At 51.6% G+C, this 27,835-nt stretch overlaps 1 protein-coding gene and 1 pseudogene across 1 annotated transcript; both read left to right on the top strand.

The window, feature by feature from the left end:
* Window positions 1–27,835, top strand: part of LOC134733491 (large ribosomal subunit protein eL33-like) — a 346,767-nt pseudogene that overhangs the window by 311,941 nt on the left and 6,991 nt on the right.
* Window positions 1,140–27,731, top strand: PNPLA3 (patatin like phospholipase domain containing 3). Its single transcript, XM_055253152.2, has 9 exons — window positions 1,140–1,479; window positions 4,310–4,542; window positions 6,200–6,265; window positions 10,229–10,438; window positions 11,950–12,010; window positions 14,719–14,940; window positions 17,642–17,774; window positions 21,992–22,096; window positions 23,450–27,731. The coding sequence occupies exons 1-9, from the start codon at window positions 1,293–1,295 to the stop codon at window positions 23,676–23,678; spliced, it is 1,446 nt and encodes a 481-aa protein (XP_055109127.2). The 5' UTR covers window positions 1,140–1,292; the 3' UTR covers window positions 23,679–27,731.

The raw sequence follows: 27,835 nt of genomic DNA, 5'->3' as shown, positions 1-27,835 counted from the left end.
TCTATGAGCCATGCCTGTCACCAGGGACCAAATCTGCTGGCATCTTGAACTTGGACTTTCCAGCCTCCAGAACTGTGAGACAGAGAAATAAGCCAGGCGAAGTGGCTCACCCCTGTAATCCCAGCATTTTGGGAGGCTGAGGTGGGCGATCACTTGAGGTCAGGAGTTCTAGACTAGCCTGGCCAACATGGTGAAACCCCATCTCTACTAAAAATACAAAAAATTAGTCAGGCGTGGTGACGCATGCTTGTAATCCCAGCTACTCGGGAGGCTGAGGCAGGAGAATCGCTTGAACCCGGGAGGCGGAGGCTGCAGTGGGCCAAGATGACGCCATTGCACTCCAGCCTGGGGGGGAAAAAAGAGAGAAATAAATCTCTTGTTTGTAAGCCCCTCCGTTTATGGTATTTTGTTTTCGCACCTAAACGGACTAAGGGACTAAGAAGGAGCACCAGGAATCATCTATGCCTCAGCTTCCCAAACCACTCCCCACTCCCCAGTTCCTACAGGGCGCCGACCCCAGCCCCAGCACCCGTCATTCACATTTTTTACTTATAAAGGAAACTTTGAAATGGACACTTCCTGTTACTGTCATTCAATTAAAAAAATCCCCAGCATTTGAAGGCAATCATGCAGAAAGCCTGCAAACGCAGACAGTAGCCTCTTCAGGGGTGGTGCCTGCTGTAGGCTGGCTCTCCCCGGGTCAAAAGGGACGTGATAAAGTGTCAAAGGGATGTTAAGGATCAAGCGACTCCCCTCCCACCCCCGACTTAAAGGATGACAAAGAAAACAGAAGGAAGCCGTTTCTCTCCAGGACATGCAGTGTCTGTTGGAGTTTTGGAAAAATGCTTTCTCTCGAGTCACTGGGGGGAGCTCCCAGGCTGGACCCCCACCCCCGCACAGGTCCTCCCCCATCGCCCTCCCAGCCCCCGCCCCCAATCCGCCTCCCAGCCCCGGTCGCCGCCACATCCCCCTCCCAGACCCCGTCCCCGCCCCCATCCCCCTCCCAGACCCCGTCCCCGCCCCCATCCCCCTGCCAGACCCCGTTCCCACCCCCATCCCCCTCCAAGCCCCGCCCAGGAGGGCGTCCTGCCCGCTCATTGGGTCTCCCGCCGGCTCATTTGCATGGTCCGAGGGGGGCGGGGCTGACGTCGCGCTGGGAATGCCCTGGCGGAGACACGGAGGCCGGGTAGAGAGCGCTTGCGGGCGCCGGGCGGAGCTGCTGCGGATCAGGACCCGAGCCGATTCCCGATCCCGACCCAGATCCGGACCCGCGCCCCTGCCCCGCTGCCGCCATGTACGACGCCGAGCGCGGCTGGAGCTTGTCCTTCGCGGGCTGCGGCTTCCTGGGCTACTACCACGTCGGGGCGACCCGCTGCCTGAGCGAGCACGCCCCGCACCTCCTCCGCGACGCGCGCATGTTGTTCGGCGCTTCGGCCGGGGCGTTGCACTGCGTCAACGTCCTCTCCGGGATCCCGCTGGGTGCGTCTGGGGCCGCCGCCCGGGCTCCGCGTGCGGAGGGGGCGCCCCCTAGGCCGGGAGGCGGGGGATCCCCAGGGGTCGCGGGGCCCGGGAGGAGCGGGCACCGGACGCGGACACGGCGGGGTGCATCCAGAGGGTCCCCTCCGGGGCAGATGCTTCCTAAGGTGGGCGCTGTTCCTGGGCCCGGGAAGGGGGCGTTGGAACCCCGAGCAGTCCGGGCCGAAGCCTGGGACTCTCGTGCATCCCCACCCCTACCCCCATCAGGCGCCCGTGCATGAAGGGAGACCCTCGCCTCCGGACTGCGAGTCGGAGCGTCTCGGAGCGACGGAGAGTAGGGAGCGGGACCCGGGGCGGAGGGTAGTGCTGGCCCCTGCGGACTCCGGGTCCCCTGTGTCCTCTCGGGAGGTGCTGGGCGGGCTGAGCTGCCAAGGGGCCGATTTGCCCTGGGCCCGACAAAGAGTGGGGCTTTGGCCGGTGCTCCAGGGTGGGCTCCTTCCCTCTGGGGATTGAGGGACTCAAGACACCCCGCGCCTGCGCTTTTCTTTTTTTTTCTTTTCTTTTTTTTTTTTTTTTTTTTTGAGACGGAGTCTCGCTCAGTCGCCCAGGCTGGAGTGCAGTGGCGTGATCTCAACTCACTACAAGCTCCGCCTGCCGAGTTCAAGCCATTCTCCTGCCTCAGCCTCCCGAGTAACTGGGACTACAGGCGCCCGCCACCACGCCCGGCTAATTTTTTGTATTTTTAGTAGAGACAGGGTTTCACCGTGTTAGCCAGGATGGTCTTGATCTCCTGACCTCATGATCTCCCCACCTCGGCCTCCCAAAGTGCTGGGATTACAGGCGTGAGCCACTGCGCCCGGCTGCCTGCGCTCTCTGGGTCGCAGCCCAGCCTTCTGGGGGCTGGGTAGCCTCCCAGAAGGGCAACCCTAGGCATCCTCCAGGGCAGGCTAACTGGAGTCTGGTGGGGAGGGGTACCTTGAAAGAGGAAAGTTGTTTCCTCCTCCTCCTCCAGTGTTTGGGACCCTTCCTGGGGGCTGGAGTGCATCCCTGGACACCCCCCAATCCCATCCTCTCCTCTAGTTTCCACTGACTTAGGCCCACCCTCCCCTCTCCAGCTCACTACTCCTGGAAGTGAGATTCTGTACATTTGAATCTTGTCCTAATGAAATATTTGTCCATGTGGGTACCTGTGTGTGTGTGTGGTGGGGATGCAGACGGAGGGTTTGTTTCTCACTAGCCCGAAGTACTGGGGTGTGGTATGCTTCCTGGGAATTTGTGTGCCCAGTCCTGGAGGCGGGGAGGGGTTTGTGAGCCAGCAGGCAGGGGCTGGGGCAAGTAGCATTGTGGAGCTATTGACACCCAGACGTCCCCAGGCAGATTATGCCCCCATGAGCCCCCTTTTATCTGGGCTTCCTTAACAATGGACTCTTTGCCATGCCTGCCAGAGCCAGCAGGGAGGGACTGTTCAGTGGTGAGGAAGCTGGTAGAGGAAGCCCTGCCATTGGGTAGGAGCAGTGGGCAGCCCCTGGGCTGACTGGGAGGTGGGGATTAGGGATTAGACAGTCCTGGCTGTCTGCCTTCCCCGAAGCCAGGGGGAGAGGAGCAAAGGGCAGGAAATGTGGCCTCCAGGAGGATTAGACCGGCCACATGATCATTTGCACACCCTGGCGTTTAGCAACAATAAAAGTCAGCTTTTTTGTATCCCAAGGTGGCCTGTGGACACCCACATGGACAAATGTTTACATTGGGACAGAATTCAAATGCAGTGGTCCCAGGAGCCTAAAGTACACTCCCTCTGGTATAGACAGGATTCCTTACTGGGCAGAGGACAGGTGCAGCCTGGGGCTTTCCCCGGCAGGACACAGGGAGGCTCGGGAAACACCAAGTCCCTGGAAGGTGGATCTGGAGGCGTTGGCAGGAGCCACTCCCTGGGTTCCAGGGCTCCAGGTTCCTGCTTTAACCCCCTGTCTCACAGAGGGCTGTGCACTTGGGGGCTGCTGAGCATGTCCCAGAGGCTGCATCCTGGACACAGCTCCTCAGTGCATCTGAGCTGAGCCTAACTTGGCAGGAGGGACAGGCAGAACCTGCCAGCCACGTGCAATTCCACCCCTCTGGCCGCTCAGGGAAGGAGAGCTGTGAGTCAAGATCAGATTTGGGTCAGGACAGGCTGGGGCATGCCTGTCCCTGTGCATCCCAAGATCTATGGCTGGCCAGGGGTTGGGCTGGGAGGGGCGGTCTTGCATGCCAGGAGAGTGCAGATCAGCCGGAGAGGCCAGGCCAGTAGGTGAGGTCAGATCTCCTGCACCTGACAGCATTAAGGCCATCTACACCAAAGCTCTGGTGCTGATATGTTCCTGGCCTCTAACTTTGTGGGGCACGGAGGTGAGGCCTGCTCACCTAGGCTTCTGGAAGTGAGAGGCTCATTCCTGTGGCTGAGGCCTACAGCAGCGCTGTCTGGTAGGAATATACTGGAAGCCATGATGTCATTGTGCATTTTCTAGAAGCCACGTTGAATAAAGTAAAAGACACAGGGAGAATTAATTTCATTGAGCCCAATATATCCAAAATAATATCATTTTCACATCTATTCAATATAAAAATTTACTGATGAGATATTTCATACTAAGCCGCTGAAATCCAGTTTGTATCTTACACATCTCAGTTCAGACGAGCCACATTTCAAGGGCGTGATAGCCACATGTGGCTCCCATAGTAGACAGTACTGGTCTAGACAAATGTTGGTGGCATCCTTGCTGTCTGGTTTCTGGCCTTGCCAAAAGTATTGCCATGCCAGTGTGGTACATTCTTTCATGTATTTGTCTCCTGCCCCCAGAGCAGACTCTGCAGGTCCTCTCGGATCTTGTGCGGAAGGCCAGGAGTCGGAACATTGGCATCTTCCATCCATCCTTCAACTTGAGCAAGTTCCTCCGACAGCTTCTCTCCAGCTACCTCCCGGCCAACATCCACCAGCTCGTCTCTGGCAAAATATGCGTCTCACTCACCAGAGTGTCTGATGGGGAAAACGTTCTGGTGTCTGACTTTCGGTCCAAAGACGAAGTCGTGGATGTAAGCAGTTTGCTTATCTGGATGTTGTCAAGTTAGAAAAGCTGTTTTAGGATCGGTGCGGTGGCTCATGCCTATCATCTCGGCACTTTGGGAGGCCAAAGCGGGTGGGTTGCTTGAGCCCAGGAGTTCGAGACCAACATGGCGAAACCCAATCTCTACAAAAAATACAGAAAAATTAACTAGGCATGGTGTTGTGGGCCCTTAGTCCCAGCTACTAGGGAGGCTGAGGCAGGAGAATTGCTTGAGCCTGGGAGGTGGAGGTTGCAGTAAGTCAGGATCATGCCACTGTACTCCAGCCCGGGTGACAGTGAGATGCAGTCTGGAAAAAAAAAAAAAAAAAAAGACTGTTTTGTTTTGGAAGGAACACAAGCAGTCGTAGGCCCCCGTGCCAGAGTGACATAAACTCTGTACGCCTCCAGTGATTTGGTCCATAATGTTTGTAAACCCTGAATGTTCCAGGGCAGTTTATTTTCTTCACTTTTTTTCTCTTTTTTTTTTGGTGGGGGGGCGGGGTGCAGAGTCTTGCTCTGTCTCCCAGGCCGGAGTGCAGTGGCGCAATCTCAACCTCCCGAGGAGCTGGGACTACCGGCGCAGGCCATCACACCCTGCTAATGTTTGTACGTTTTGTAGAGACAGGGTTTTGCCCTGTTGCCCAGGCTGGTCCCAAACTCCTGCACCCAAGTAATCTGCCTACCTCGGCCTGGCAGTTACAATTTCAAATAATTCCTCCCTTTCCTTCAACACTTGGCTCATGACCGTCCAGTCCAAGGAACCTGTCCTGCAGGTGTGCCTCTCCTGAGCTTCCTCTATGCATCTTCCATAATGAAGATGCTTTCTCATTGGAAACCCTACAAGGGTGGGAACGTGCCTTATTTGCCTGTATCCTCAGGATCTAGCAGAGAGAAGATAATTTGCAATAGCAAAACACCATTAAATTCCGCTGATGCTTTCATAAGCGCCCGTTGGATGAAAGACTCCATTTTACTTAACAGATCTGTGCAACCCAGCAGCCCAGCTCGTCTAACCAGCAGCCAGTTTCATCCTCTGTTTAACCTTGTTTGCAGAAGCTTTCTCTAAACAGCCAGCACTTGTCTGTTCCCGCATGGGTCTGTTCTCCCAGTGAATCACTGTGGTGCCTGCTGACTGCTCTGTAGCACGGCGCTTGGCAAAGTGTGATCCTGGGACCAGCAGAGCAGCAGCTCCTGAGAGCTTATTGGAATGGCAGACCCCCAGGCCCCACCTCCGACCTGCTGCATGGGAATTCTGGGGAGGGACGCAGAATCTCTGGTTCCACAAGCTCTCGGGTGATGCTAATGAATACTGGCATTTGAACAGCACCGATCTAGCCCCTTTCAGTCCATGAGCCAACAACCCTTGGTCCTGTCTGTGGTGACCCAGTGTGACTCTCGTGGGGAGCAAGGAGAGGAAGTTGAAGTTCACTGACAGTGTTGTTAAGGGGATTATGCAATAGATGAGCCCCATTGGCCTGAAGTCTGAGGGTGTATGTTAGTTCCCCGTTCTTTCGACCCATGGATTAACCTACTCTGTGCAAAGGGCATTTTCAGATTTGTTGCCCTGCTCACTTGGAGAAGGCTTATGAAGGATCAAGAAAATTAAGAGGGTGCTCTCGCCTATAACTTCTCTTTTGCTTTCACAGGCCTTGATATGTTCCTGCTTCATCCCTTTCTACAGTGGCCTTATCCCTCCTTCCTTCAGAGGCGTGGTAAGTAGGCTTTCTCTGCTAGTGCTGAGTCCTGGGGGCCTCTAAGGCATGCTCACACATCTCCTGCCTGCAAGACACCAGTATCAGGCACCTCAGGGTCTGTCCCATGGTGGAGCCCCATGCCTCGCTGCCTTTCAGACAGAGTAGCCACAGCTGGCCCTACTTCCAGGCAACCCGGGCAGCAAAACTTACTGCATGCGTAATTAATTATCTGGCTATCTGTAAGGTAAACTGGCTGGTTCACTTAATCTGCACGGTAAGCATCAGATAGCTTCTCAGTGACCTAGTTAAACTATATGATGTTGGCCGGGCATGGTGGCTCGTGTCTGTAATCCCAGCACTTTGGGAGCCTGAAGCAGGTAGATCACTTGAGGTCAGGAGTTCGAGACCAGCCTGGCCAACAGGGTGAAACCCTATCTCTCCTAAAAATACAAAAATTAGCTGGGCATGGTGGTGTGCACCTGTAATCCCGGCTGCTCGGGAGGCTGAGGCAGGAGAGTTGCTTGAACTCGGGAAGCGGAAGTTGCGGTAAGCCGAGATTGCATCACTGTACTCCATCTCAAAAAAAAAAAAAAAAAAGATAAAGTATATGACGCTGAAGAATCTGTTACCCCTGGAAGGTGGAGCTTTACTCTTAGGGGGAACTATAACAGTCATCTATATATATATATATATTTTTTTTTTTTCTTTTTTTCTTTTTTTGAGATGGAGTGTGGCTCTGTCGCCTAGGCTGGAGTGCAGTGGTGCGATCTCTGCTCATTGCAGCCTCCACCTCCCAGGTTCAAGCAATTCTCCTGCCTCAGCCTCCCAAGTAGCTGGGATTACAGGTGCCTGCCATCACGCCAAGCTAATTTTGGTATTTTTAGTAGAGACAGGCTTTCATCATATTGCCCAGGCTGGTCTCCAACTCCTGACCTCAGGTGATCCGCCCTCCTTGGCCTCCCAAAATGCTGAGATTACAGGCATGAACCACCGCGCCCGGCCAACAATCATATGTGTTCTAAACAACAACAAAAATCTGTAAGCCTGGTCTAGCCTAGATTTGTGCTTTGTTTTGTTTTGCCACTTTGTGATGCACAGGAGGAAGTTTAGGCTGTAAAATACTAGCCTTTTAGGGTCATTTTTGAACTCAAAAGAGCAGCAGCGGAACCTTTGACACAATCCTGTATGTAGCACTGGCAGAGCCCCGTGGCAGAGGGACTCGCATTAGGAGCCTCCCATTACAGGCCATGTGCTCCTGTGTGTTATCTTATAGGGTCCCCACAACTGAGGGGAGATGTGATTATTCATCCTGTGTGGCTGTGGGGAACTTGAGAATCATACTTGCCCAAGGAGCACGGCCAGGGAGCTTGTGCCCAGATCACTCTCTGCTCCTCCTTCAGAACAGGGCATGTCTTGGTTCACTGCAGAGTGGCTCTTCTCATTCTCTGTAGTTTGGGGTCCAGGATAGTGGTCCACGGAGCCACTGGAGTGCCCAGCCACTGAGTGGCCAAAGCACATTTTGGATTTCCGGCATTGCCATAACATGGTTGGGCATCAGCACGACCGCAACCCCTTGTTATGCTGGTGGCTGTATGTGGGTATTTCATCTCCCCTGGAACTCAGCAGGAGTGCACCCAGCAGCACTGTAGTGATGCTCTTAGGCTCCCTAGTGCACGGTTCTGGCTTTCCTTCCTGGTCGAGAGTTTCAAGCCCTCTGGGTCCTACTCTGTCCTTTTCAGCCCATAGCTTTGGTCAGAAGCTGCTGGCAGTGTTCAGATTTGGCTGAGATCAGTGAATATGTGCATTGGCTGATTTCTGAGCCATGCCAGGGGGATGGAGAAGCCGAAGCAGGAGTGCTTGTTCTGCAGGCTCTGGACTAGGCACTGGGTCTGTGCCAGCTCACTTGCTAGTCTTGCATCCTTCCCCAACCCCCACTGGGGATGTCTGGCCACATCAGAAGACAGTTTGGGTTGTCAGAACTGGGGGAGTGCCAGGCCGAGGCAGGTGGATCATGAGGTCAGGAGATCGAGACCATCCTGGCTAACACAGTGAAACCTAAACCTAGTGTACTAAACATACAAAAAAAAAAACAGCCGGGCGTGGTGGCGGGCGCCTGTAGTCCCAGCTACTCTGGAGGCTGAGGCAGGAGAATGGCATGAACCCGGGAGGCAGAGCTTTCAGTGAGCTGAGATCCTACCACTGCACTCCAGCCTTTTTGACAAAGCGAGACTCTGTCTCAGAAAAAGAACAAAACAAAACTGGGGGAGCTCCACTGGCATCCGGTGTATAGAGGCTCGGGATGTTGCATCATCACCTGTTGAGTGCGCTCATAGGAATCTTGCTGACAATTAGAACCCATTATTCTTGAAATTCAATGCAAGCAAATTCAAAGCATTACTGTGTACATACCACGCGCTAATCAATTGCACCACTGGAGCTCCTAAATTCAAAACATTACTATAAAAAAGTTCAAAATGCATGGAAAAGTTGTACATGGCAGGAGAATATTTGGGCTTCAGACTACCCCTTGAATGAAGATGATCCACCAGCCGCCTTCCTCCTTGGTCTTCACTCCAGATTCCTGGCATTTCATTCTGTGTCTCTTTATGCTAGTGAGGTTTTTGTTTGTTTTTTGAGACAGAGTCTCACTGTATCGCCTAGGCCTGGAGTGCAGTGGCGTGATCTCAGCTCACTGCAACCCTCGGCTCCTGGGTTCAAGCAATTCTCCTGCCTCAGCCTCCCAAGCAGCTGAGATTACAAGCACGCACCCCCATGCCCAGCTAATTTTTGTATTTTTAGTAGAGACAGGGTTTCACCATGTTGCCCAGGCTGGTCTCGAACTCCTGGCCTCAAGTGATCCACCTGCCTCAGCCTTCCAAAGTGCTGGGATTACAGGTGTGAGCCACCATGCCCAGCTCCTAGTGAGGTTTTTGATGCCTTGCTACATCTGCCCTAGAAATTGTGTGACTACGATTTTGGAAATGTTGCTGTGTAAACTCCTCATCATTTCTGGACTCCAGGCAAGAATCTTGATGGCTAAGATGTGGCTGAACATGTCTCATGATTCTCTCCTGGACCTGTTTTAGGCCAAACACCGCTCTGAAATTCCTCCGTGTGGAAGGGCGGGCTGGGAGAGCCTCCCAGCTGGAATCTTTTGGAGGCCTGTCTCTGTGGGCATCTGATGGCTGGCTCTGATGGCTGGCTGTGACAGCTGTGGCTGGAAATCATTGTAGACACAAGTTTCACAGGTGCAGGCTCTGTCCAAATGGCAGCAAAAGCTGCCTGCCCCAGCTGAGCTGTGGGCAATAAGGTGGTTTAAGGATATAGATGAAGGAAAACTCACCCTTAGAATAATTTATCCAAAATGCTGCTGTGTTGTGGGTTGGAGGACATTTTCTGAGGTCCCAGGTTCATTGTTTCATTTAAGTCTCAAAAATTCCTCCAGGTCTTGGTTCTAATTGTCAAAGCGTGGAGGGAGATAGGCTCATGGGTTAAAGTCTTGTCCCAGATTTGTGTATCCTCCTTGCAAGCAGCAAAGGGGGCTGGATTTGAACCCATGACCATCTTTCTCCTTTGGGTTTCTATCACACTCTGCCCCCAGTGCACTGAGCACCCCCTAGTTCATATGGCCCCCTTAGGCACGTTACACAGGCACTCCTATGGGTGCCCATCTGGCCCTAGGACTTGGCCAAGACAACATGGACTCCAGTCTCCACCTGCCTCTTTGCCAGGCACTTTTGTGCAGTGCACACACTGTACAACAGTAGACAGCAACCCTGAGAGCCAGAGTAGAGCCTGTCCTAGCACAGGAATGCTCAGTAAGGATTTGTCACAGCAGTGATTCTAAAGCCAATGTCCTCCCTCCATATCAGCCCGTTTGCGGCTCTGAGAAGCCCTGCCCACATGTGAAAGCTTGTTAAGCAGTTAAGCACTAACCCAGAGCTTCAGACAGTGCCAGTCCTTTTTTCCCTTCTTTCAAAGCGATATGTGGATGGAGGAGTGAGTGACAGCATACCCTTCATTGATGCCAAAACAACCATCACCGTGTCCCCCTTCTATGGGGAGTACGACATCTGCCCTAAAGTCAAGTCCACGAACTTTCTTCACGTGGACATCACCAAGCTCAGCCTACGCCTCTGCGCAGGGAACCTCTACCTTGTCTCGAGAGCATTTGTCCCCCCGGATCTCAAGGTGAGTTGGTGGTGAGGGGGCAGCTGTTCTAGAGTGCAGCTCTTCTTTGCCTCCCTGATTGCCAGGAGCTGCCAGTTGCTCTCTGCACAATCAAACAGAAATAGACCTTGTCATTGCTGGTTAACGGAAATAAAAGGCGCGTGTCCCAGAAGCTCAGGTGAGGCACCACCCTGATTATGGGAATCACCTGGGAACATATAACCAGACCTAAAACTCAGATCCACTTCCCAGGCTGTAGTTATATAGTCAGGGGGGTGCAGTATGGGCATTAGGATTTTTAATTTTTTTAGTTATAAAGATGATTTTTTTTTTTTGCTTGTTTTTGAGACAGGGTCTTGCTCTGCCACTCAGGCTGGAGTGCAGTGGTGCAATCATAGCTCACTGAAGCCTCAAACTTCTGGGTTCAAGCAGTCCTCCCACCTCAGCCTCCTAAGTAGCAGGGACCCACAGGCATGCACCACCATACCTGGCTAATTTGTAAAAATTTTGTAGAGTGTTGCTCAGGCTGGTCTCAGGTGATCCTCCCACCCCAGCCTCCCAAAGTGTTGGGATTACAAGCATGAGCCACTGTACCCAGCCACTAAGATGATTCTTATTTGGAAACACGGTCAGGAACAACTGCATTCAGTAGTTTGACCTTTTTTGATTGTGGTTGTTTTAGTATGCCCTACCACTCTACCATAGTAAGAAATTTGCAGACCGTGTACACCAACCTTTGGTGCTCCTGGGGAGAAAGAAAGAAGGCTACGCAGTGCAATGTGTGCTCACAGTCCAAGGGAGAGGGAAAGCTGTCGAACAGGATTGGTTTTCCTGTGCGCTTTATAAGCAGATGAGTAGAGGAGACAGCTGTTATTGTCCTAGTGACAACTGGGATAGGCTGCAAAGTTTGTTAGGGGGGAGGCTTATTCCAGGACTAAGGGATCCCAAAGAAACAAGCTCCTGCCAGGCGCAGTGACTCACGCCTGTAATCCCAGCACTTTGGGAGGCTGAGGCAGGTGGATCACTTGAGGTCAGGAGTTTGAGACCAGCCTGGCCAACATGGTGAAACCCCGTCTCTATGAAAAATACAAAAATTACCCGGGCATGGTGGTGGGCACCTGTAATCCCAGCTACTAGGGAGGCTGAGGCAGGAAAATGGCTTGAACCTCGGAAGCGGAGGTGGCAGTGAGCCGAGATCGCGCCACTGCACTCCAGCCTGGGCGACAGAGCAAGACTCTGCCTTAAAAAAAAAAAAAAAAAAAAGAAAAGAAAAAGAAAAAAAAAGAAGCTCCGGCCTGCTAGGGTGCCTGCAAAGTCTCCGTGGAAGGGTGACATTCAAGCCGAGACCTGCAGGGAACTGTCTCCTGGGAGCACAGAGCCCTTTGCTCAGCCCCCAGGTGGTTCAGTCCCCCCAGCCAGCAGACTCAGAGCTTGCACGATTCTTTGGTGCTCTCTGCGGTCTTCCAATGATGCTTAAATAAATGGTGCTTGGTGTCTCCCTGCTGTAGTCCCCTTGCTTGCTTTGCTCACAGGTGCTGGGAGAGATATGCCTTCGAGGATATTTGGACGCATTCAGGTTCTTGGAAGAGAAGGGTATGTATGGGCTGGGAGGATCAGCCATGCGCTTTTGACAAACATTTACTAGCGGTCTTGGTAAAGACTTGAGATTTGCCTTAGTTCTAACACTTAGTGCCCAACACCTTCCCTGTGTTGCTTAACCTACTCATGAGCCCGGGAGATAGGAAATCTCTGTCCCATTTTACAGATGGGGAAACAGAAGCTTGGAAAGGAGAGCCAAGCCGCACACACCCCTCCCTGAGGGGCAGAGCTGAGATTTGAACGGGGATGTCATGACTCCAGGGCCCTCTCCCTCCCCAGGGTCCCCTTATCTGAAGGCCGTTTTTCTTTCTTTTTTTTTTTTTTGAGACGGAGTCTCGCTGTCGCCCAGGCTGGAGTGCAGTGGCACGATCTCGGCTCACTGCAGGCTCCACCCCCGGGGTTCATGCCATTCTCCTGCCTCAGCCTCCTGAGTAGCTGGGACTACAGGCGCCTGCCACCTCGCCCGGCTAATTTTTTGTATTTTTAGTAGAGACGGGGTTTCACTGTGTTAGCCAGGATGGTCTCGATCTCCTGACCTCGTGATCCGCCTGCCTCGGCCTCCCAAAGTGCTGGGATTACAGGCGTGAGCCACCGTGCCCGGCTGAAGGCGGTTTTTCTTTCCAGCTCGACCTCTTGTGATCTCTTAGTTTAACAAGGGCCGAAGTTAAAGAGTTTCTGCGTTTGGACCCCAAATGAAGCAATCAGGTTTCTCATCTCCAGTCAGGTGTGTTTCCAAGCCCACTAGACCAGTTTGTTCTTCCCAGAGCACATTTCTGCCTTCAAGTCATCCTGGCTTGTCAGGGCTGGGGGAGTTCTGCTCTAGAAATATTAGAGTGGAAGCAAAAAGATGTGTTGGGAGCTATTTTTCTTTAATACTAAAAGTTGGTTGATGTATTGGTCTTCTGAATTTGCCGTTGGCCAAGACCAAGGAGACTGCATTTTTAAGGACATACGTGTATTTATCTGCTCAGAGAATGTTCATTGCTGTGTGCTAGGGATACTGCAGTGAACACAGAGGTGTGGCCCTTGCCAGCCTTGTGAGAGAAGTGAGCAGATAAGTAAGCAGAAGGGTGATGCCGTGTCTATGGGAAAGTACAGGTGCCAATGAGAAGGCACAGGTGTCAAGGAGAAGACACAGGATGCTGGAGGCTCATGCAGGATGGATCTCCAAGGCCCAGGGGAAGAAGGGCCTCTTGGAGGACGTGAATCCACATTAAGACTTTGGGGATAAGTAGGAGAGCCTTAGGCATGGGGGCCCATGGATGCGAGGCCTGCAGGACACAGAGAGGATGGCATGAAGGCCTGTGCAGCTGGAGGGGTGGGGATGGGGACACTAAGAGATGGCTGGAAGCATGGGAGTGGGGACACTAAGAGATGGCTGGAGAAGAGGGGGTCAGGAGTGGTGAAAAATGGGAGAGGAGGGCAGGCTGGGCCTTTTGGATACAGGGGGATTGCATCCTGCAGCAGTAGGGAGCCATTGAGGGCTGCTGCAGTAGGAGTGAGGGGATCAGAGGAGAGCTTTGGAAGCCCCCTGGATGCGGGACAGGAAGGGAGATACCAGTGTCTAGGAGGCCAGTGAGGCAGCCAGAGGCTCCACCAGGATCAGGGCTGCGAGGGTCATGAGGAGGAAACCAATTTGAAGGAGTCCAGGGGAGTAGGACTTGGAAATGACCGATGGGACATTTGGGAAGAGGAAGACAGAAGAGCGCAGTCCCGGCTTCTGGCTTTAGCAGTTGGGCAAGGGGAGATGGGGAGATGTACCCATGGGTTGAGAGTTGAGGACATTAGGAGGGAGCCGGTATGGCAGGAAGAGCTGGTGTGCCAGAGATGCTGGAAGCAGCATCTCCCTGAGAACAGATACCTGGCAACATTCCTAAGGGAAAGTGACATCTCAGAGGGTGAGGAGGGCATCTGATAGGGCCTGGAAAGAGCCGGGGCAAGCATGAATGTGAGGTTATCTTGGGGGGCAAGGCTCAGACGTTGAGAAGCAGCCCCTGGTCTCTTCAGTCTGAAGTTGGAAGCCAGAGTTGAGCCAGGTGCAGCTGTGGTTGTCTGAAGCCCCCCTCCCCCAGCCCAGCGTGCTAATGCTGTAAGAGCAGGGGCCACTCACTGATGCTGGTGGCTGAGTCCCAGCACCCAGGACAGGGCCTGGCACATACAGGTGCCCAATCCTCCCTGCTGGGTGCTTCTTCCAAGGCCATGTGATGGAAGTGAGAACCCTCTTTGACATCAGACCAGGCTTCAAATCCCGGCTCTGCTACGTACTGGCTGCGTGGTTTTAGACAAGTCTCTTAACCTTGCTGTGCTTCTGATTTCTCAGCTGAAAAATGGAGACGACGATAATGGTTGCTGTAAGGCCTGATGGTGAAGCACCTAGCTCAGGACCTGGGAGGCAGGTGTAACAATGGTTCAGTTGTTATAAATGAGCACTAACCCTCGCCTTTGCACCTCATGAATCCAGACGTGTAGATGGAGCCCACAAAGCTAGCAGGAGCCAAGCTCACGTGTGTCCTGCTTTAAAGCCCCATACCCCTTTCTCCGGGTGACAAAAACCTGTGCTCATTCTCTTCCCTTCCCCCTTCCCCTTGCATTTGGCTAATAACAGGCCAGCTGCCTGCCTCCCTGAAGTTCGGTAGATGGGTGGGTAATGACCACCACTCCCCACATTCGCCTGATGGGCTTGTTTTCCGTGCCCTTCACAGGCATCTGCAACAGGCCCCAGCCGGGCCTGAAGTCATCCTCAGAGGGGATGGATTCTGAGGTCGCCGCGCCCAGCTGGGCAAACATGAGTCTGGATTCTTCCCCGGAGTCGGCTGCCTTGGCTGTGAGGCTAGAGGGAGACGAGCTGCTAGATCACCTGCGTCTCAACATCCTGCCCTGGGATGAGAGCATCCTGGACACCCTCTCGCCCAGGCTCGCTGCAGGTACCACTCCTCAGGGTGGGCACGGGCAGCACCTTGTCTTCTTTCTTGTGCATTATGGAGGAAGATGGTACTACCACATGGGAGCGACAGGGCGAGACAACCATGACAGGTGGTTGGGAACATCTTCCATGTGTACAGCCTGGGCTGCTGCCATCACTGCCAGCACAGCCCCCAACCCCCCCAATCCTGGAACCTTGCCAAGTCTCCCTTCCCGTGGGGTCATGACCAGGAGGAAAACAAACTCCAGCTGAGCCCCTTGGGGTTCCCCATATAGGCTCCTGCCTGTGGCAGCTGGGCCCTCTGTACCCATTTCCAACCCTGTCTCCCTAACATGGCACCTGAGCTCCTGCCATCCTGGATTTCATGGACCCCAAGGATGGGGGTCCTGCATCTGGGACTTGGCCCATTACTCGGAGCTCCTTTCCGGCCGCCTCCCTCCACCTGTCCACCCACCTCAAGGCTCCTTTCTTGAGGCCTCTCCTAATTTCTCCCTTCCCCTAAACCCACAATTTTGAACCTCCATTGAATGGTGCTGTATTTTATAATGTCATCAAATGTCAAATGGAGACAGTGCTATGGTCCAAATGATTGTGTACCCCCTGGAATTTGTCTGTTGAAATCCTAACCCCCAACATGATGGTCTTAGGAGGTGGGGCCTTTGGGAGGAGATTAGGTCATGAGGAAAGGGCTGTCACGAATGGGATTGGTGCCCTTATTAAACAGACCCAAGAGAGGTCCCTTCTACCGTGTGAGGACACAGAAGGTGGTGTCTATGAAGAAGCAGGCCCTCACCAGACACCAACACGTCTGCTGCCCCTTGATCTGGGACCTCGCAGCCTCTAGAACTCTGAAAAATCAATGTTTGTTGTTTTATAAGCCACTCAGTTGGTGGCATTTTGTTAGAATAGCCTGAACACGGACTAAGTCAAACAGAAGAACCCACAAACCAGCTACAGAGTTGGGCATTTGGAGAAATTAAAAAATGAGTCAGACATAACTCCTTGTTCTTGAGGTGCCCTAAGAGATGGGACACAGCAGCTGCCCAGGTGCATTAGTTTGTTCTCGCATTACTATAAAAAAATACCTGAGACTGGGTAACTCATAAAGAAAGAGGTTGAATTGGCTCACAGTTGCACAGGCTGGACAGGAAGCATGGTGCTGGCATCTGCTCGGCTTCTGGGGAGGCCTCAGGAAACTTACAATCATGGCAGAAGGCGAAAGGGAAGCATACACATCCCATGGCTGGAGCAGGAGTGAGAGAGAGAGGGAAATAGAGGGAGGGTGCCACACACTTTTAAACCACCAGATCTCACGAGAACGCACTCACTATCAAGAGAACAGCACCAGTGGGGAAATCCGCCCCCACGATCCAATCACCTCCCATCAGGCTCCACCTCCAACACTGGGAATTACAATTCGACGTGAGATGTGGGCAGGGACACAGATCCAAACCATATGACCAGATTAATATGATTGAGGCATCACGAGGTCATTAAAGAGAGGGAATAAAAGACTGGGGCTCCAGGAAGAAGGCTCTGGAATCCAGCAGAGGGTCAAGGACCAGCTTGTAAAGCTGGTAGTGCCTGAGAAGTACCTAGGAGAACATAGATGCTGTGACGTTTGATGTAGCTGTTTTTTGTTTTGTGTTTTGTTTTCTGAGACAGTCTCGCTCCGTCGCCTAGGCTGGAGTGTGCAGTGGCGTGATCTCGGCTCACTGGAACCTCCATCTCCCAGGTTCAAATGATCCTCCTGCCTCAGCCTCCTGAGTTGCTGGGATTACAGGCGTACACCACCATGCCTGGCTAATTTTTGTGTTTTCAGTAGAGACAGGGTTTCACCATGTTGGCCAGGCGGGTCTCGAACTTCTGACCTCAAGTGATCCAACAACTTCGGCCTCCCAAAATGCTGGGATTGCAGGCATGAGCCACCATGCCCAGCCTGATGTAGCTGTTTCTGTGCACATTATTTGCTGTGGGGTATATTCAGATTTCTTAATACAAGATGATTCTTTGCCTCATGACTTACACACCATTTTCTATTTAATTTCAGCTATGATATTGGAAATGGACATGTCTTTTCAAGGAAAATAAAAGCGGGCTTTCTGGAGTGGCGACTTCCAAACATATTTGTCAATTTAAAGGAGCTGGGAGTGGGGACCCTATGCCCTGTAAGCACTCTCTTAGCTGTTCTTGGCTGTGCTCCCCGCTTCAGCTTCACCCTGCCCTTGCTGTGAAGGGAGCAGCCTGGGCCAGACGCGGTGGCTTACACCTGTAATCCTAGCACTTTGGGAGGCCGAGGTGGGTGGATCACCTGAGGTCAGGAGTTCGAGACCAGCCTGGCCAACATGGTGAAACCCCATCTCTACTAAAAATACAAAAAATTAGCTGGGCATGGTGGCAGGCGCCTGTAATCCCAGCTACTTGGGAGGCTGAGGCAGAGGAATCGCTTGAACCCGGGAGGCGGAGGTGGCAGTGAGCCGAGATTGCGCCATTGCACTCCAGCCTGGGCAACAAGAGCAAAACTCTGTCTAAAAAAAAGAAAGAGCAGCCTGGCACACCCCACCTCGTGGCCTTTGTGAGTGCCTCCAACCCTTTGGCTGCCAGAACGGGCATATTTCATGGAAATGCTAAGCGCCAACAGAGTAAAGTGGTTTGTTTTTTCACACTGGTGGGAGATAGTAGCTCCAGATTGTCTTTTTCAGCACTGAGTGAAGAAATGAAAGACAAAGGTGGATACATGAGCAAGATTTGCAACTTGCTACCCATTAGGATAATGTCTTATGTAATGCTGCCGTGTACCCTGCCTGTGGAGTCTGCCATTGCGATTGTCCAGAGGTAAGCATTTTAGGTGGTTCCGTGTCTTCCTCACAGAGTTGATATGAGGATGAAACAAGATGACAGATCATGGTGGCATGTAGTCTGGGGCCTGGATTGTCGTGCAGCAGATCACAGCTCACAGTCTATGTGCAATGCCCCTGAACGTTGCCTGTCTGTCCTCAAGCCACACATGCACCTGTAACTCAGTGCAAGCCCAGAAACTCCCCGTGGGGACTCCTAGAGCTGTCAGTGGCCTCACATAGCAGCTGGTCCAGTCTCTTGTGATTGCCCAAGGAAACTGAGGCCTGGAGAGCTTGGGGTCACCGCTCTGAGGTCACAGAGATGCCTAGTAGAAGGGCCAGGCCTAGAAGCAGGATCCTTGCTGCCCCTCTGAGCTGTTTCCATTTAAAATCACATGAAGGCCAGCGCGGTGGCTCATGGCCGTAATCCCAGCATTTTGGGAGGCCAAGGTGGGTGGATCATGTGAGGTCAGGAGTTTGAGACCAGCCTGGCCAACGTGGTGAAACCCCGTCTCTACTAAAAATACAAAAATTAGCTGGGCATGGTGGTGTGTGCCTGTAATCCCAGCTACTCCAGAGGCTAAGGCAGGAGAATTGCTTGAACCAGGACCTGGGAGGCAGAGGTTGGTTGCAGTGAGCCGAGATCATGCCACTGCACTCTAGCCTGGGCTACAGAGCGAAACTCTGACTCAAAACAAAACAAAACAACAACAGCAACAAAAAATCAAATCACATGAAAGTAGAACATAGGGAATTCCATCTTTTGTTCTAGGCATAGTTTGTTAATATGATTCAGAGCCAGCAGTTAGGAGAACACAGTGTGACGCTCCCAGAACTTCTTGATTGGGCTTCCTCTGAAAGGCGGGGTGGGGGTGGGGAGCAGAATGGTCAGAGCTTGGCTCAGCAGTCAGACTGCTCTTCTTCAAATCCTGGCTGCACTGCTTACTACAGCTGTGTGACTCCAGATGACTGAATCCACCTCTCTGTGCTGCAGCTTCCCATCTAGAGAGATCCCCTGGAGCGGAGGGTGGTCAGGAGACTCAGTCTGGTAACTGAGTCACAGTGCAGGAGTACTCATCCCATAGTAAGCATCCAGCTAGAGATGCTGATTTCCCTTTTCAGGTAATAATGATGATCGTAAAATTAGAGACCGATAAAAGGTATGGGCATGAGACCAGGGCACTGCAATTTCTAAGCTGTGTGACCTCAGGCAAGTTACTCGACTTCTCTGAGCCTCAGCGGTTTCATCTGCAATATATGGATAGGAAAACCGACCTCAGTGGGTTGTCTGACAATGGAGGGCACTTGATTGAAAAAAAAAAATTACCCTGGTCTGAATATTACCCTGGACTGAAAGAAAAAAATTGAGCTGATACAGGCATCAGGAATGGGGCTGCATGGGCCTGCAGGGAGTCCAGGGAAGGGAGAACAAAGAACCTGAAGGTGTGAGGAGGTGCGAGTGCTGACCTGTCTACTACAAAGAGGCTGCTGAGCCTCCTGTGGATGTGGCCCTGGACTTGGCACTTTAACACCTGAGCTGTTAAAATAACCTCAGATGCTGTGTTCTTTAAGGGGTAGGATTCAGATTCCTGCTGAAATGCTTCTGAAAGGGAGGGAATGAGCCAGCCCGTCCCCAGTTGCTTTTTAAGATCATCGAGAAGTTCTGGTCTTGCTGTTTGTCCCTGGACCACTCCTAGGTCCTCCGTGCCCCACTTCCATCTGGGTGTGTGCCCTGGGCTGTCCACTACACAGCTACATCCTGCCATCTTCCTTCCTGGAGCCACTGTGCCATCCATGGATCTGTAGCTTCGTTTTTCTTGGCTTTTCCCTGGTTTTTCTGGAGTGGAGTCTCTAGTAAACTCTCAAGGAAGAAAACATTTGACTTTATATGTGTTGGGAAATGTGCTTTTTTTCTATCACATCTCAGTGATAGGTTGGCCATGTCTAGAATTGCAGGTTGAAAATCATTTCCTCTCAGTATATTGGTTAGTGAGAAGCCTGGGACTGAGACAGTCACATTCTCACTTCTTTGCAGGTGAGTGCTTTTAGGACTGTCTTTTTATCCCTTATAATCCGAAATGTCATATGTCTTGGTGCAAGTCCTTATTTCATTTATTGAGCTGGACAAGTCCTGGGGACGCCTTCGGTCAAAGCCTTCTGTCATTCTCCAGCTCTGGGAAATTATCTTCTATTGTTATTTCTGTTATTCCTTCCCTTCCATTTTCTTTTCTTTTTTTTTTTTTTTGAGACAGGGTCTTACTCTGGTGCCCAGGCTGGAATGCAATGACATGATCATGGTTCACTGCAGCCTGAACCTCCCAGACTCAAGTGATCCTCTCGCCTCAACCTCCTAAGTAGCTGGGACTATAAGCACACATCACCACACCCAACAAATTTTTTAAAAAATTTTTGTAAGACAGGATCTTATTATGTTGCTCAGACTTTTTCTTCCTCTTCCTGGGCCTCTTATTAGGAAGATATTTGCTTCCTGGGTTGGATTCCTGTCTCTGTGTCTGACTTTCTCTCTTTGTCATATTTTTCATCACTCCACTCTGTCTTTTTGCCTCTGCTCTGACAGATTTCCTCAAATTTTGTCTTCTAGTCCTATCCTGCAGTTTTTACTTTCAGCAAATATAATTTAATCTCGAAGAGTACTCTCTTGTTCTTTTTCTTTGCATTCTTTTCTTGTTTTATGGATGTAACGTTCTCTTGGAATATTTGCTGTCCTCTGGATCATCCCTTCTCCATTTCTTCTTGGGCTAGTTTTTCTGTTTCTTCGTCTTTCTCTTTTATGCGACTTATTCTGGGCATGTGCTTGGTGGGTTTTTTCCCATATGGCAACAGAGGACTTGGAGCTCAGGGAGAAAAGGGTAGGTGCATCAGCTGGCAGCGCTGCCAGACAGTGACAGGCAGGCTGCCGGAAGGATGTCTACTTGCGGGTGTTACCACTTTCCTAGAAGCCCTTCCTTTCCCTGGAGCTGGTTGAACTGTTGGGTTTTGCCCTGGTGGTGAACGCCTGCTCCCCGTGCTCTGCCTGTTTCATCACCAGCCCCCTCCCCTTCTGCCTGGGGTCCAGTAACCTGTTGAAATATCTTGCTCATTGGTGAGCCCCTGCTCCTTCCTCGTTGTTCTTGCAGATTTATCACTTCTTGTAAGGCTGCGCTTGTACTTGGGGATTTTCTCTGTGCCACACTGGGAAACATGAGGTGGTTGCATGCTGCAGTCCTGAGCACTTATTTCACTCACATCTTTACACGAAGATTTGCATGGGTGTTTACTTTGTTTTTAGTAAGTTAGTCTGTCATGTCCTTTGATCCTTTTTTTTTTTTTTTTTTTTGAGATGGAGTCTCACTGTGTCCTCCAGGCTGGAGTGCAATGTCACGATCTCAGCTCACTGCAACCTCCACCTCCTGGGCTCAAGAGATTCTCCTGCCTCAGCCTCCTGAGTAGCTGGGATTACAGGCGTGTGCCACCACACCTGGCTAATTTTTGTATTTTTAGTAGAGGTGGGGTTTGGCACGTTGGCCAGCCTGGTCTCGAACTCCTGACCTCCTGATCTGCCTGCCTCGGCCTCCCAAAGTGCTGGGATTACAGGTGTGAGCCACCGTGCCTGGCCTTGATTAATCTTTTAATGCCCAGTCCCTCCTTCAAAAGCCAGCTCCTTTCTCTCCCTGGCCTTCCTAGATTCATTCTCCACTCCCCAGGATCAGCCTCCTCCTCCCCACCCCACCACTGCTGGGGGGATGTCTGTGTTCAGGCATTTATCAGAGACCCTGAGGTGGGGGTCCTTTGTGTGTCTGGGGGATGGAGAGTCTAGAGGAGGTAGCGGTCAGACCTCTCCATGGTGCCCCTGCTGGGCTCACATGTGGCCAAGCACAGCAAACCATGAGGCAGAGGATGGTCTTGACCATGAGAGCCCTTGCAGCCGCCGCCGTGGGCCTCAGCTCCTCTCCAAGCTGGGAAGAGCCCTGAAAAGCCAAGGTTTTTTTTTTCCTTTATTTCACTGTAAGTCCCTTGAGCTTTCTTGAACCAGAAGTGGCCTCATTTTGCTTTAGAGATTTCAGGTGGGCTCGTCCTTGTCCTAGCATCCCAGATCCACCTTCTGGGAAGTCATCAGATTGGAGGTGATGTTGGCAGCTTTTGTAAACAAAGGGTAGTGTTGTAAGCTGTTGTGTCTGCCTATGTGTGTTTGTGTACTTGGTCTCGTCTCTGCAGACTGGTGACGTGGCTTCCGGATATGCCCGACGATGTCCTGTGGCTGCAGTGGGTGACCTCACAGGTCTTCACTCGAGCACTGATGTGTCTGCTCCCCACCTCCAGGTAAATACTTTGGCTGTGGGTGTGTGGACCGGACGGGCACCTCTCTCATCGGATGAAGCCTCACACGACATTCTAGAAACAGCTGGCTGAACGCCAAGCAAGGAGCTTGCCCTTGGGTGTGGGGACCCTGTCTCATGGGAGGCAGCTGAGTCAGTCAGAGGTCCCGGTGCACCTGCTGAGAGCTGTCACCCAGGCCAACCTGAACCGGGGCCTGGGAAGACTTCCCATCGGATGTGTCTCTTTGAGTGCAGCATTGATGGTGGAAGAGCAGAGAGGCCCCGGGTAAGCAGGGAAAGGTGCTTCAGACAGAGTGGCTGGGATGAGGACTGGGGAGTGTCGGATAGCACTGGGGTGCCTAAGCGAAGGAGCTCTGGCGCCCATGGTGCAGGAAGGAGATGGGACCCTGGAGGGGCAGGGCTAGCAGAGCTCCTTGGAGCGTGTGGCTAGGTGCCTGGGAATGCAAGCTCCCTGTCCTCCACCCTCTGTTGTACTGAGTCACAGTCTCCCGGCTGAAGCCCAGCAGTCTACGTTGACAGGCCCCAGGGGATGCTGCTACTTCCTGAATTCTGGAAACTGAGCCGGAACTCAGGGCCTGGCTCCCATTACCAGGGTTGGGCGTTATCCTGAAAATCACAGGCCTTGGTGTCCTCACTTGGCCAACAGGGGCGATCCCCATCCCCTCATTGGGTTTCCGTGAGCTCCTGAAAGCGCGTAGCATGGTACTTGGCACATGCTGGCATCAGGAGGTATGGCCTCTCTTGCTATTGTTGTTATTATTGGTAGACACAGAAGGATTTAAAAGCAGGGGAACGCAAAGATCCGATTTGCTAGACAAGAGGGCGGTAGTGGCCAAGTAGAGGGTGGATCCTGGGCCCCGGCTGGCAGCAGGCAGCAAGGGGGGCTGCCAGGGCCCAGGCAGGGACGATCTGTAGACCGAGAGGCTTCCTTAGGCTCTTGGACAGGAGGAGGCATCGGTTCCAAGCCCAAGGAGAGGGGGCAGCCCTGGTGACTGGTGGTCAGTGGTGCCAGGCGGTGGTAGGACACCCTGGTGGGCAAGCAGGTTTGTGTGGGGGAAACCGATAGGCGCCTCCAGGGATTTGTTGGTGGGCGACACCTGTGATGTCCAGTGGGAGGTGTCCAGGTAGCTGGGAGGGCCACAGGCTTGGAAGACCTAGGTGGTGACATCAGCCCAGCACTGAGGGCTGGAAGAAGCTGTGTCTCTGGCTGTGACTGCATCCTAGAGTGTGTCTGGTGGTGCCCTCTACTGGCCGGCAATGTGGGTCCATCGTAGCTCAGACTGCACACTGCAGCAGTGGGAACGGCCTCTAAGCCAACTTTCTCCATGTGTTTCAGGTCTCAAATGCCAGTGAGCAGCCAACAGGCCTCCCCATGCAAACCTGAGCAGGACTGGCCCTGCTGGACTCCCTGCTCCCCCGAGGGCTGTCCAGCAGAGACCAAAGCAGAGGCCACCCCGCGGTCCATCCTCAGGTCCAGCCTGAACTTCTTCGTGGGCAATAAAGTACCTGCCGGTACTGAGGGGCTCTCCACCTTTCCCAGCTTTTCACTAGAGAAGAGTTTGTGAGTCACTTGAGGAGGCGAGTCTAGGAGATTCTTTCAGAGGTGCTAAAGTTTCCCATCTTTGTGCAGCTACCTCCGCATTGCTGTGTAGTGACCCCTGCCGGTGACGTGGAGGATCCCAGCCTCTGAGCTGAGATGGTTTTATGAAAAGCTAGGAAGCAACCTTTCGTCTGTACAGCAGTCCAGCACTTAAGTCTAATACGTCAGCGTGCGTTAGTTCAGCTGGTTGGGAAATGACACCCAGCAGCCTAGTGCGGAGGGTCCCTTACTGACTGTTACGTGGCCCAATTAATGGTCAGACTGTTCCAGCATGAGGTTCTTAGAATGACTTGTGTTTGGATGGGTAGGGGCCTTGTGATGGCGGGTGGGCTGGCCCATGTGTGATCTTGTGGGGTGGAGGGAAGAGAATAGCATGATCCCACTTCCCCATGCTGTGGGAAGGGGTGCATTTAGTCCCCAACAAGGACACTGCCTGTCAGGTGGCCTGCAAAGATGATAACCTTGACTACTGAAAACGTCTCCATGGCGGGGGTAACAAGATGATAACCTACTTACATTTTAGAACAGCTTTTTCACCTAGCTAAAATAATGTTTAAAGGGTTTTGTATAAAAATGTAAGGAAGTGTTGTTATCTGTTGAATTTTGTATTATGTGAATCAGTGAGATGTTAGTAGAATAAGCCTTAAAAAAAAAAATCGGTTGGGCGCTGTGGCACATGCCTGTAATCCCAGCACTTTGGGAGGCCGAGGTGGGCAGATCACCTGAGGTCAGGAGTTTAAGACCAGTCTGGCCAACATGGCAAAACCCTGTCTCTACTAAAAATACAAAAATTAGCTGAGCGTGGTGGTGCGTGCCTGTAATCCCAGCTATTCGGGAGGCTGAGGCAGGAGAATCACTTGAACCCAGGAGGCAGAGGTTGCGGTGAGCCGAGATCGCACCATTTCACTCCAGCCTGGGCAACACGAGTGAAACTCTGCCTCAAAAAAAAAAAAAAAAAATTAAAAAACACAAAAATCTAGCGTGCAGGGCATTCACCTCGGCCCTCCAGGCAGGAGCCAAACACAGCAGGAGCTTCCGCCTCCTCCCCACTGGAGCACACAACTTCAACCTGGCTTATTTTCCACATGCTTCTGGTCTACGTTCTTTTTTTCTCCTTGCATCTTCCCATTCTCTCATCACCCCAACCTCTCTCTGTCTTCCCTACTCTGCCAGCCTTGACAGAGACAAGCCCTTGAGACCAGAACGCACCTTTTCCCCAGGTGTGATAATTTATTAGCAAGGTCAGTGTAATATGACTGACAGTGAAACGTGTATTTTTTTTCTATTTATGCATTTGAGTACAGTACATACAAGAAAAATAATGGTATGCTCAAACTGTTACATGTTGGAAAAGAAAGTAACAACCCTCACCCATGTTGTGTAAGTGCCCTGGAGTGGAAGAACCAGCAAGTTCAGACAAAGCACTTGACTGAGAAGACAGACCCTTTAAAGGAAACGGGTTCTAAGGACAAACTCTATGTGAGCCTGTTCTCTTGATGAGACCGGGAACTCTGAGAAAAGAGGCTACTTGTGAAATTAATGAGCCCCCTTCAGGGCAGGAGTTCCGGGGTTTGAACCTGCCTTATTACATCTTGAGGGCTAAGTGAGTTCCCAAGGCCTCTGTTCAGTGCTTGCTCTGTCAGTGAGCTCAGGTCTGGTGAGTGGCCGGGTCTTACACCCCCAACTCCACCGGGTGTCAGAGCAAGACACTGTCCCCTGTGGAGCTGGAATGGGGTAGAGGAGCCCGCATCTGGCACCCACATGGCCTCCTTGTGACGGATCCACCCTTGCAATGTTGGAAAAGAAAGTTACAAGTTTCTTTTCCCAAGTTTCCCAATAGGCTTTGTTCTGTTAGCACCACATCTTCACTCATTAGCAGATATAACTAAACTTTAATAGTATTTTTTTCTTTTTTTTTTGAGATGGAGTTTCGCTCTTGTTTCCCAGGCTGGAGTGCAATGGCATGATCTCAGCTCACCACAACCTCCGCCTCCCTGGTTCAAGCGATTCACCTGCCTCAGCCTCCCAACTAGATGGAATGACAGGCATGTGCCACCACGCCCGGCTAATTTTTTGTATTTTTAGTAGAGATGGGGTTTCTCCAGGTTGGTCAGGCTGATCTCGAACTCCTGACCTCAGATGATCCGCCCGCCTTGGCTTCCCGAAGTGTTGGGATTCCAGGCGTGAGCCACTGCGCCCAGCCGACAGTATTTTCTAATAGCCAATATATTTCCATATACACAGATGTATACATGGGTATTGTGATTGTTATCAGGAAAAAAATATATTAAATGGCTGATAAGATACCATGGGACTTATTTTCTTTCTGCTTTTAAAAATTATTCAGGCCAGGTGCTGTGGCTCATGCCTGTAATCCCAGCAGTTTGGGAGGCCAAGGTGGGCAGATCATCTGAGGTCAGGAGTTCAGGACAAGCCTGGCCAACATGGTGAAACCCCGTCTCTACTAAAAACACAAAAATTAGCCAGGTGTGGTGGCAGGTGCCTGTAATCCTAACTAGTGGGTTGGCTGAGGCAGGAGAATCGCTTGAACCCAGGAGGCGGTGGTTGCAGTGAGCCAAGATCGTGCCACTGCACCCCAGCCTGGGTGACAGAGTGAGATTCCATCTCAAAAAAAAAAAAAATAAAAAATAAAAAATAAATTATTCAATCTTCTTTATTTTTATTTTTTTAATTACTAAAATTATTTTTAGTAGAAACAGGGTCTTGCTGTGTTACCCATGCTAGTCTTGAACTCATTGGCTTAAGCAGTCTTCCTGCCTTAGCCTCACAAAGTGCTGGGATTACAGGCATGCCTGGCCCCTCCACCTTCTTAAAATGAGCATTTGTTTTATAATTTTTTCCAAGTGTGTATCAAGATAAGGAAATCAGGAAGTGTAATACTCTTATAGAAATGACCAAGGCCTCCCCCTACACCTGTGCCTCAGATGCTACCCAATCCCGCCTTCTCTGCCCCTCCGGAAGGCACCCTTTGCTTAGGCCTCCCTCTCTTTCTGAACCACCTCTGGAAGTTTCTTATCAGCCTATGAGTGCATTCTTATTTATTCTTATCAAATAAAGCCTTCCCTTTAATTTATGGCACATTTATGCTTTGGAATCCACTCTCAGGAATAATCAGTATGTAGTATATTACATGTCAGGTGGCAACATTTTTTTTTTTTTTTTTGAAGCAGGGTCTCGCTCTGTCATCCAGGCTAGCGTACAGTGGTGCAATCATAGTTCACTGCAGCCTCAACTTCCTGGGGTCAAGCCATCTTCCCACCTCAGTCTCCCAAGTATCTGGAAACACAGGTGTGCGCTACCACACCCAGCTAGTTTTTTTGTAGAGACAGGGTCTTGCCATGTTGCCCAGGCTGATCTCCAACTCCTGGGCTCAAGTGATGCCCCTGCCTTGGCCTTCCAAAGTGCTAGGATTACAGGTGTGAGCTGCCATGCCTGGTCCAACATTCTTCATTTGGTAAACAGCAAAACTTAGTGCAGACTATGAGCCTTATTTTGTTAAAAAAATATATATATATGTGTGGGTGTGTATATATATCTGTGTGTGTATATAAAAAGACTGAAAGAGGGCTGGGCACGGTGGCTCATGCCTGTAATCCCAGCACTTTGGGAGGCTGAGGGGGGCGGATCACTTGAAGTCAGGAGTTTGAGACCAGCCTGGGTGAAACCCCATCTCTACTAAAAAATGCAAAAATTAGCTGGGCATGGTGGCGGGCACCTGTAATCCCAGCAACCAGGGAAGCTGAGGCAGGAGAATCACTTGAACCCAGGAGGTGGAGGTTGCAGTGACCCGACATGCAGTGAGACTCCACCTCAAAAAAAAAAAAAAAAGACTATAAGGATATATATCAAAACCCTTACGGCAGTTATCATTAGACTGTTGTTTGTTATTGTATTTTATTTGTCGTGTTTATATGTGTTGCCCAAGTTTCTATGGTGAACGGTATGCATCACTTTCAGCGTGAGAAAATAACTCCTAATAAATGTGATTCTTAAAGGACTCTCCCTGTCTACATCCTTTCCAAGGAGCCCCGATGTACCCTGCTTCCCTCACAGCCAAGCTCCTCTAGGACAGTCCTCCCTAGAGGGTTACAGCCTCACTCC

Source organism: Symphalangus syndactylus, chromosome 18 (genome assembly GCF_028878055.3).
Source record: "Symphalangus syndactylus isolate Jambi chromosome 18, NHGRI_mSymSyn1-v2.1_pri, whole genome shotgun sequence".
In the NCBI taxonomy this organism is placed as follows: Eukaryota; Metazoa; Chordata; class Mammalia; order Primates; family Hylobatidae; genus Symphalangus; species Symphalangus syndactylus.
This window is presented reverse-complemented; position numbering and strand designations above follow the sequence as displayed.

Bases quoted from the DNA above. Each gene is read 5' to 3' on its own strand.
- PNPLA3 (XM_055253152.2), top strand. From the start codon at position 1,293: ATGTACGACGCCGAGCGCGGCTGGAGCTTGTCCTTCGCGGGCTGCGGC. The intron at 6,266-10,228 runs GTAAGTAGGCTT...CTTCTTTCAAAG, and splicing joins CTCCTTCCTTCAGAGGCGTG to CGATATGTGGATGGAGGAGT. The intron at 22,097-23,449 runs GTAAATACTTTG...CATGTGTTTCAG, and splicing joins TGTCTGCTCCCCACCTCCAG to GTCTCAAATGCCAGTGAGCA.